The following is a 10,292-nucleotide window of genomic DNA, read 5'->3' as shown; positions in this document are numbered from 1 at the left end:
AGCATGAACTGACGTTAAATTAATATCGTCAGCTAGCGTCTTGTTATTAGCCTGTTAGCTAGCAAAGCAAGGATGAAGGTTTGGTTAGTCACAAGAGAAAAACATCAAGGAGCGTGCTCAGATGAAAAAAGACTCTTTTATCCAAATTTCCGCCAGGCTACCAAGCTATATCGATCACAACACGGCTGCACCATTGAAAATTTGGCTACTCACCTTCCATTTCTTGGAGCTCTCCAACAGACAGGGAAGCCATGTTTCCTGTAAACACTCCTGACAACCGCGCAGCCAATCCAGTGGAGGCATACACTGACATCAGCCACATGGGGGCGCTGAAGGCCGCTGGAAACGAGCATCAACAAATTATACGGTAAGGTTTATATAACTCAGGACATAAATGTAACACTACTAGTTGACAAGAGAGTACCATTTAAAAGCTATTAGCAATGACTCATGATCAAAGCAGCCATTCATTTCATCTGAATCCTTGAATCCTACCTTCCTAATTATGTCCCTTCATCTATTTTCTTACCACGTTAATCTCATCTTCCTCTGTGGCTTCCTCCTTCTCCACAGCTGGTGGTTGCAGCAGCAGCAGCACAGCTGTGACTGTGAGGTCTGGTAGTTGTTACTACTGTTCTGCAGCAGCACGACACCTAACATGTTGGTTAATTTGAGCACTGTAACCCCTTTCAGACTGATAGATGTTATTAGCTTTGTTTGTCAGCTGTTTCTTTAGATTGCAACCAATAACTGTATTAAAGATGTTTTCCTTGAGTTTGACACAGTGTGTTGCTTTTTGAAATCTTATCCTACTTCACTTTGTCTGACAGGGTCTGTCTAAGTATATTCTCAATTCAGCAGGTCTGGCATCAATCAGGCCTCGGTATGTAGTGAAATTGAGCTCACTTTAAAAAAAAAATGTGTTAATTCAGTTACAGTTAATTCATGATTTAATAAGGGTGCAGTTAGTTTCTCACACAGGGCTGGGTAGGCTTGGATATCATTTTTCCCTTAATAAATGAGATCATTTAAAAACTTAATTTTGTATTTACTCTGGTTATATCTATCTAATATTGAAATTTGTTTTATGATCTTAACTTTTTAAGTGTGACAAATATGCGGAAAAAAAGAGGGGGGGAAAAAGAAACAAAGAACGTGAAGAAACATGTTTTTTTAGGGCACTGTATGTCTTTGTAGGTTCTTAGTCATCAGCTCCTGGTAGCCAAGTGCTTGAAATGAAGGCACCTGGATTTCTTTTTGATTTATGAAGATGTTTCATTTCTAGTAGGAGAGTCCCAGATGGGATAGTCCTGTTGGAGGTGGTTCTGAGTCACTCACACACCCTGTCATCATGTAATTAGTTAAAAGTCATATGAGCCACGATTCTGAATTACGGCAAGGGTCATTAAAGTGCCAAGACTCCTTTGTGAGATATTACCCCACCTTGCCATCATGTACGCCAGTGAGGTCAAAGTGTATGACTATCAGGATCCCCTCCACTGCAAGGTTGCATACTGCAAAATAAGTCCAGATGCATATCCCATGATGCATTGAGCATTTCTGCTTTACTCACCTCTTTTATCTGTCTACCCTGTGGACCCCTAACCAGTCACAGCAGATGGCTGCCCCCCTGGTTCAGCTGGTAGTTTCTTCCTGTTAGAAAGGAGTGTTTCCTTCCCACTGTCACCAGCTGCTAGCTCATAAGGGTCATCTGATTGATCATCATCAGATTTTATTGTTGGTTTTTTTTTTTGCTGTGTTATTGTAGAGTCTTTACCTTACAATATAAGGCACGTTGAGGCAACTGTTGTTGTGATTTGGTGCTGTATAAATAAAACTGAATAGAACTGAATTGAATATCTTGTGATTGGAAGGTCTGTTATTTTATTTGCGTTTTAAGCAATTATTTGGCGCAGACTGTAAAAATGTTGATGTTTATGTAGCACATTAATGACTCAAAAGAGGGAGAGATGACAATTTAAAGTGAGCAGCACCACTTTACATATACAAGGTGAAAAGGGTGCTTAAAGTAATTCTGTCTGATGTAACATAAAACAGCCCTGCCTCTGTGCTCATTTCCTGCAGTACCACAGCAGGTTGTTTATACGACCACTTCCCATGCGTGCTACGTACCGCCCATCTTAAGAATTCCCTTGCATAAGACTGAGGCACTGCTGTCGTCCACAAAAGACCTGATTACAACATCAGCATCCAGATAGTTAAAATTTCTAAAAACATAACAAGCAGACACTGCCGATTTGAGCCCACGGTGTCTAATCAATGTGTTTCTGTTATGACGACATGAGTGTGATTGTGTAACGTGTTAGATATGATTTTTTTTTTAAAAAGAAGGAACATACAATTCTTACTTGACATGTTATCGGGGGTAAGCAGAGGTGTGGCCGCCAGGATAGGAGAATAAAGGTTGTTTTCATGCTTAACTAGCAGCTAAATATGTTTCTAAGCTGCACCTCCCAGAATCATTGACCAGTCAACTCCAGACACAAATGTAAATATTAACTCTTCAGAAGAGTAATGACAAAATTAGAACATTTGTCTGAAAGTTGAAGGCACAGCAAACATATAAACCGCAGAATATACAATATACAGGTGGGTCCATAAGTCATTTTTCCTCAGTACACCAGCAAAAAGGATAAAAAAAAAAAAGAAATTTAAGATTAAAGACTATGCATACTGTAATCTGCTAAAGTATTGTGTTAACAGTTTGTACTACAGCTATTCTTATGCACTCTCCCCAAGAGGCTAAATTGGCAGAGAACAATTTAATGGCCCGATGAGGATCTGTCTGGTCCCTCATTATTCCATGATACAAAGAGGAGTAAATGTATTTTAGTAGTAAGCGCAGACATCTTTTTTCCCTCCTGTGCTAGCTTCAGTCTGCTGATTTGTTTTGACTTTTTTTTTTGAATTTCCTCTCTTGAGGGTAAAACTCGATAACTCAGAGACATCACAACCCAGCCTGAAGTTAAGCGGACTGACTCCATAATTCACAATCAGATCAGATTGCTAATTGGAAGGTCAGGCTCCTCCAGCATGTATGTCAAAGTATCCTTGGGCAAGATATTAAATCCCAAGTCGCCCCAGATGCATCCATTGAAGTATGTGTGTGCGAATGTTAGGCAAAGTTCTTAGACATAGAAAGAAGCACACGTACGAATGTTTGTGTGTGGCTGAATAACACTCGTAGTAAGAAGATGCTCTGAGTGCTCACACAGAGTAGAAAAGTGCTATATGTAAAGTCAGTTTAAGCATATAAACTGAGTTTCATTGTTTACACTTTCAACACATCTCTGACAGCAGACAGCAGCTGTGTTAAACTGGACTGACTGCAGTTTTTGAGCAAAGGGAGAAATCTGCTCTCAGGGATATCAGGCTCAGGGTTATCCCTCTATAAATACCTTAAATTTAGTGCGTCTCCCCCAAAAGTGCATACCTGTCGTAGAAACACAAGCAGGGTAGAATAAAGTAATAGAAACATACAGGTGCTAGAGCCCTTGAATAAGTCAGAGTCGTGTCAGGGTTCAGAATTCGTCACGTGATAGGCGGTGACGGTACTTACCGGTGGATTTAAATTAGGAGACAGTCCGGCAACTTTTGACAATTATGAATCTATAAATGCGTTGAGTTACAATATTTACATACAGATGGAAAAAAATAAATAAAGATGACGTGATGGCTCTGATCTTAATTATTTACGGTTTCCATGGTTACGCAGCGCTGTTTTGAATTATCAGTCGAGTCCTTTGCTCTGACTTCTTAACTTCGCTGTTTTGAAAGCTACCTTAAATCACCTTTGGCTGCCCCACATGCTCCCCGCACCACCACCACACACACACCAACAGCAACTCCACCTCACCGGACAGCCAAAAGAGAAAGCAAGGCGGAAGCCTGAAGTCAGGTGAACCGAAACGTAAACGCCTAGAGGATCGGGTCTTTCCGACTATTGCTGTCGTTGTGTCTGTGGAGTAGTTTCTGTTAAAGCCTGATGGACTGGTCATCCTTCGAGCACCATTTTAATGAGGAAATGGCTTAAAGCACACTGCTGCTGTGGAGTTTGTGCTTCTTTGACAGATGAACAACACTGAATCTGACACCGAGCGCCAGCTACAGTACAGTCCTGTACGCGTGTAGAAATGTATTCATTGCGCTTTGTTTTGATCCTATCATTCCACGTATGCCGGAGTCTTCCTGTCGATGCAGGTAGGAATCGCGTCTTTTAAAAAATAATATGGTTTCACTGTAATTCATTAAATAAATAAATAAAATGTATAGGACTGCTTAATTTCTTTTGACAGAACAGCAGGGACGGCTTTCAGCAGCTTCAAACAGTGCATGAATCCACCCATTTTCTGTTATTCTCTTTAATCTTCGGGTGGTGGATTTGACTGGATTTAATTCTTTCACAGGTCGTTTTATTTGTATGTGCAGGACTCCTAGGAATATAAAACAATGTCTGGCCATATAATCAGAAACTGAAACAACCAAACAAAAGTTATCTATGTTGAATTGTATAAAGTTATCCAGATACAAAACAGGCAACTTGCACAGTACATGATTCTTTTATTGCATCAATTTGACAAATGCAGTGAATTTTAAAATATGCATATATATATAGAGAGAGGGAGAGATGAAAAACAATCAAAATATACCGAGGGATGTGACGCTGCAAAGCATTTCAAAGAGCTGCACTTGACTTGATTTAGTGTTGGTTATTTAATAAACTATAAACACTGTGTGACAGAATGTAGAGATCACCGCATCTTGTTATTTCACACCATGCGATTAACATAAAATGTCTATCCTGCTCCAGAAAGCAGAAGTATGGTAAATGCAAAATATTAAAGGCTATTAGCTTTTGCTTTCAGTTTTGCTTTTGTGAAGTGAAAGTTAGATACATCAGTTCCGATTTGGTTATTCCCCCTCTAAGGGAGGGATTATGTAATTGGTTGTGTTTGCAATCTAGTGCTCCAAAGTTTTTTGGGATATCATTTTCAGACTTTGTGTGATGGTAGATACCAAAAACAGCTGGAGATCATTTAATTTAGGTGAAAATTGGGTCAAGATCAAGGTTCAGCAAAAACTTCATATTACCCACAATTTCTTATGGATTGTCTTCACACTTTGCAACAATATACTTGTGGGACACGAGTACCTAGGCTGACTAAGCATTTGACTTTCATCTTCCTTTTTAGCACCCATTTACAGTTTGCCCATTGGATCATCTCCAAACCTTAAAGCAATATATTAGTCAAACAAAGCACTATCTTTGTTTGAGTGCTAAAGCCCGCCCCTCCACACCCCCCAATACAAGGTTATATGACTCTACAATGACACAAAAAGATTAATATACTACAGTAGATTTTCATATTACCAATGAAAAAACTTTCTTCCTCACAGCTCACACATTTTCATCTCCTGTGACACCATGTGAAACGTGTCCATAGGAAACTAAAGCTTGCTGTTAATAATGCTCACACGATAATATGATAAATTATTGTGTGTGGTTCTATCTCTCACGCCATCTCCATAAAAGACAACAAGAAATAAATAAAGTGTCAATAGAAAATTGTACTTAGTAGTCAGTATAAGCTTTTAATGATATAAGTTAGCATATGATAGAATACTGCATGATGACCTTTTGATGTGTTAGACTGTTGTTGACTACAAAAACTTGTTCTGTTCTCTTTCTTTGTTTCTTCCCACAGCGATAATAAGAGCTGAACCACTCTTATCTTCACTCCCTTCTGAATCCCACAACACACACATACACCTGCATACGCACATACATACGCACTAACATTCCTCTGTCTATGAACAGATGTATTCACTATTGTATTACTTTTGTATATAAATAAAGACCAGAGCGGTAACAGAGCGCACTTCACAGGGCCCCCACTCTGATGTGAGCGCTCTGTGACCGCCCTTGCAAGTAAAAACTGCAGCGTGTGTGTCTCCACTCTCTGACTCTCAGCTGAAGAAGTGTCATTTAGAATAAATCTCTTGACATAAAGCTACAATTGCATTTCCTTTTTTCTTTATGTTTTTAAAATTTATATCTGTTTTTTGTTTTTGCCCATATTACATTAGATACCGTCGTACTGCAGATCCAGCAGTGGAGGAGGGCAGGAAGTCAGCAGGTTGAAGAGCAAGTCCTTCTCAATGGAATTCCTTTAATGGGCAAAAGCCCAGAATTCAATGCAGTTATCAAAGCCGTATTAGATGACACACTCCTAACATCTCTTATCAGTTTCAACCAGACCTCTTCAATACGTAAGAAAATCAAATTGTCTTGTTTTACAACTGAACATTTGTGTAAGTGAGATTGTTGTCACCAGGGCCACAACCCATTAACTCTCAACAGGTAACCACACCATTCTTCGTTCTCGAGAATGCACGTGGGAAGGGTCTAAGCTGCGCTGGGCAGATCGTGTATTTGCTGACAGCCAGTTGTACCTGACTCTCAACCAGAATGACATGTGGACAGCCCACGTACAGGAGGCGGTGGCCATCAAAGCGGTTTGGGACCAGGAAGTGCAGCAAACAAGAGCAGAGAGACTCCATCTGCAGGAGGGATGCGTCAAGCTGATGAAGCATTTGAACCTTTCTGAGAAACAGTCAGGTATATTTTACTTCAGGCTGTTTTCCTGCCTGCTCTAAGCGCTGTGGAACAAAATCAGTTCAATAAAGTGTTGAACTTAGAGAAACTTTTTTACTCCTGCTCCGACTGCCCTTTTTAAACTTGTCAGATTCTCCAACAATAACTGTAATAACATTTTTATAAGCAACCCATAAGTATAATATGCAGTAATTCATGTCTGAATACAAAAATAACAAAATATTTTCAATGACATATACTTGAATGATACACTGCTCTTCAAAAGTCTCGAGCCGCCCCTCATTTATTGTTATATGTTTCTAGGAAAATGGGAAATAAGTGCAGTGACTTATTGAAATGTACATTTCTACAAATCTGTGCACTTCTAACAAGCTTGAAAGTCAATATTTGGTATGACCACCTCTATTCTTTAAAATTGACTCCTTTGTTCACAGTGAGTCATTATCTGGAACAAACACTAAGCTGATAGCTTTAACTCCTTTGCAGTGATTACAGACCTAAAAAATGAACATTTAAGGACTTACATTTCCATCACAGTTGGGCGGACTTTGTTAAGAATAAGAAGACGATGTTACTTGGTCAACTTTGATTAGCCTGCTACTGTAGAAAACAATAAAGTTAGTTTAAATTTATCCTTACTGTGTCATATTTGATTTGAGGATATGCTGAAATTCCTTATCCAGAAACAGGACATTTATTTATTTAATGCTAATCTTTTTAAAGTGCAGAAAATGCGTAATAATGTGTCTCATAATCATTTCAGTTGTTTAGTTTTAAAAGCCTCTTTGAAAGTAGTAGTAAAGGAATGTAGTACAGTACTGTGCAAAAGTTTTGAGCCACCCCTCATTTATTTGAAGTAGGTGCAATGATTTATTCAAACATGTGTAAGTGTGCACGAAAAAAAAAAAAAGGCAAAACCAGTTTGTCCAAATGTAAGAAGCTTGAAAGTCAATATTTGGTGTGACAACCTTTATTGTTCAACACGCGCTGAACTCTCTCAGGCAAGCTTTCCGGTCATTTCTTTAAGTAGTATTCAGAAATAGTTCTCTGGGCTTCTTCTAGTGCACCACTGTGGGTTTTTCTATATAGGTGTGTTTTTACTCCTTTGGAATCATTTTTAGGCTGGAAATGGAAACTGGTCTCATTAAGCTGCTTTTTAAGGGTTGGTAGCTCAAAATTTCTACATTTATAATTTCATCATTGTTGACAAGATCTCCAACACCACTTGTGGAAATACAACCCATAACCATGACAGAGCCTCAAGCATGTTTTACAAATACACACTCACTGAGACGGTACTATTTTATGTCTGTCATACTGTGTTGTCTTTTGCATTGTTCAGAATCAGCTAAAAAATGGGAACAGCTGCTTGTAACAAAGAGCCTAAAAGCACAATTTAAAATTGGTTCTTTGCTAAGTTCGTTATAAGTGCTCTATAAGCAAACATAATACCGGTTTATTGTTTGAGGTAAGTTCATGCTTAAATGATTCATAAGTCAGTGTTACATGGCCTTATCAAACAATAAAAAAATACAACAGATTTGTCTGAAAATGGTCAAGCAGCCAATGTCCAAAGAAAAACTTTGAAAGCCTGGACTTGAACTGTTGTTAATGACCACTTTTAAAAAAAAGACAAGAGTCTGGCTTGAAATACAAGATATAAACAAATAAGGGGCAGCTCAAGACTTTTGCACAGCTATATATGATGCTAAAACAGAAAAATGGGCATGTACTTAAACAAAACAACTTTGTTTCATGCAGTTACAAGAGTTCACCTCCACATACAGGACATACGTGTTTTGGAGCGGAATTTTTTTTTGTTGACTGTCGGGTTACAAATTTAACATATTTTCTTAGTTCCAGGAATTCTTCACCTTCATCTTCTGGTCCCACTCCTGGCGCTCATTATGTTTGGTGTACTAATTATGGTCAGCATCATTATCTACAAAATAAAAGGTGGGCATTGAGAATTTTTCTTTCTTTCCATTTAGATGTCAGCACATGAAGTTGTGCATCCTTTATTCACAGTTCACTGCTTAATGTAGCAACAAGATGCATGTTTAAGAGGTGACTGCAGTCCAGTGTTGCACATTGTCATTTAACAGAATGTGCTGACCTTTATCTCTGCCCTAACTTTAAACTGTCACATGATTTTAATGACTCTTATACCCAAGAGAAGTGTAAACTATGTTCCTTTGTTTTGTCTTTTTCACACTTGCTATGCAGGTTTCAGGCACCCTGGAGGTAAGAAAACTACAACTGTCATGTGTTCTCTTTATTTTCATGCATTTCTCTGCTTGGAGTCCTAGTGAAAGATTCAGAAAGTTAAATATTAAGTGAAGTCAAACAGACTCCCTTTGCTTTTCAAAGGTGTTTGTGGCCCAGTCATGTGGTCTGTCTAAAATGACTGTAACTATAGTCAGCAAATTTCTGCATAAAAAGTATCATTAGAGATTAAAACCACATATTCATGAACTCAGTAACATGTCACATACCATAATCTGTGTTTTTCCTTTCCCCACAGGTGTCATTGGCTCAATTGTCCATTACCACAGAGATATGAATGAAATGACTGAAAATGATCGGGAAATTGTGTAGACGTCTTCTGTTACAATACCTCACAACTGTAATAATACTAAAAAAACGGATGATATTTCCAGCATATTTCTGTATGAAAACTGATAGTGTAGCTCCATGAATATCAGCAGGCCTTTGCGATGTGTAATTCAAGCTTTAGGTAACTTTCCTGGCTCCAGTGAAACATAAGCTTTTGTTTTTTTGCATTAAAATTGCACAGTACTCTGTTTTATGTAGAATATTTAAATGTTATGTTGTTTTGCAACTGAGAGACTGATCAAAGTGTCAAATCCTGGTTGTTTTGAACTAAAAATGTGACTGCAGCATCTTTACTTGAAAAGCTTTTAGTGTAGTTGCATGTCTCTTTATACCAAACACTGTTGGGATTCCTTGGCCATGAGATTATTTAAGTAAATTACTTTTTTTAATTTCCTACTGCTTTATTTAGTTGTTTTTTTTTCTGTTGGCATGTCAGGTAAGAGGAGAGCAGAATAAAAGTATAATCTGGAATTCACATTAACCTGTGATGTCAGAGTTATCACTTTATTTAAAGTAAATCCTGATCATGTAAATCAGGGGTGTCCAACTCCGGGCCTCAAGGACCAGTGTCCCTGCAGGTTTTAGATATGTCCTTGATCCAACACAGCTGATTTAAATGGCTTAATTATCTCCTCAATATGTCTTGAAGTTCTCCAAAGGCCTGGTAATGAACTAATCATTTGATTCAGGTATGGTGACCCAGGGTGATATCTAAAACTGTAGAGTTGGACACCCCCGATGTAAATCAATTGACCAAATGCCAAGCAAACAAGAAAATGACTTTAAATCTAAATGATAGTGCATAATAAACAATAAATATTTTATTTGTTCAATACTAAAGATGTTTGTTTGAGGTGCCTCCTTTAAGCTGTGGTCCAGACCTGTGTACAGGTGTGTCAAGGTGACTGAAAACCAACGTGTACACATCAGTCAAAGAGCAAAGACACAATATATTATCAGACTATGAGAAGATTTTTGCTTAATCACTCAGCAAATATTTATATTTAAACTCTCCCTGAAATTAATATTTACCAATATT

General features: G+C 38.2%; 1 protein-coding gene across 1 annotated transcript; it reads left to right on the top strand.

Moving 5' to 3' along the window:
- The first annotated feature begins 3,843 nt into the window (after positions 1–3,843).
- On the top strand, positions 3,844–9,728 carry LOC102211243 (uncharacterized). Its single transcript, XM_005721324.1, has 6 exons — positions 3,844–4,221; positions 6,109–6,291; positions 6,383–6,640; positions 8,495–8,593; positions 8,864–8,881; positions 9,162–9,728. Exons 1-6 carry the CDS (start codon positions 4,155–4,157, stop codon positions 9,233–9,235), a joined length of 699 nt encoding a protein of 232 aa, XP_005721381.1. The 5' UTR covers positions 3,844–4,154; the 3' UTR covers positions 9,236–9,728.
- The last annotated feature ends 564 nt before the right edge of the window (positions 9,729–10,292 follow it).

This window comes from Pundamilia nyererei, unplaced genomic scaffold, assembly GCF_000239375.1.
Source record: "Pundamilia nyererei isolate P.nyererei 1_Seehausen unplaced genomic scaffold, PunNye1.0 scaffold00004, whole genome shotgun sequence".
In the NCBI taxonomy this organism is placed as follows: Eukaryota; Metazoa; Chordata; class Actinopteri; order Cichliformes; family Cichlidae; genus Pundamilia; species Pundamilia nyererei.
This window is presented reverse-complemented; position numbering and strand designations above follow the sequence as displayed.

What these genes read in the sequence shown, in the direction of transcription:
- LOC102211243 (XM_005721324.1), top strand. Translation starts at nt 4,155, where the DNA reads ATGTATTCATTGCGCTTTGTTTTGATCCTATCATTCCACGTATGCCGG. An exon ending in CAACCAGACCTCTTCAATAC is followed by an intron (nt 6,292 to 6,382) that starts GTAAGAAAATCA and finishes AACTCTCAACAG; the next exon opens with GTAACCACACCATTCTTCGT. An exon ending in CCTTTCTGAGAAACAGTCAG is followed by an intron (nt 6,641 to 8,494) that starts GTATATTTTACT and finishes ATATTTTCTTAG; the next exon opens with TTCCAGGAATTCTTCACCTT.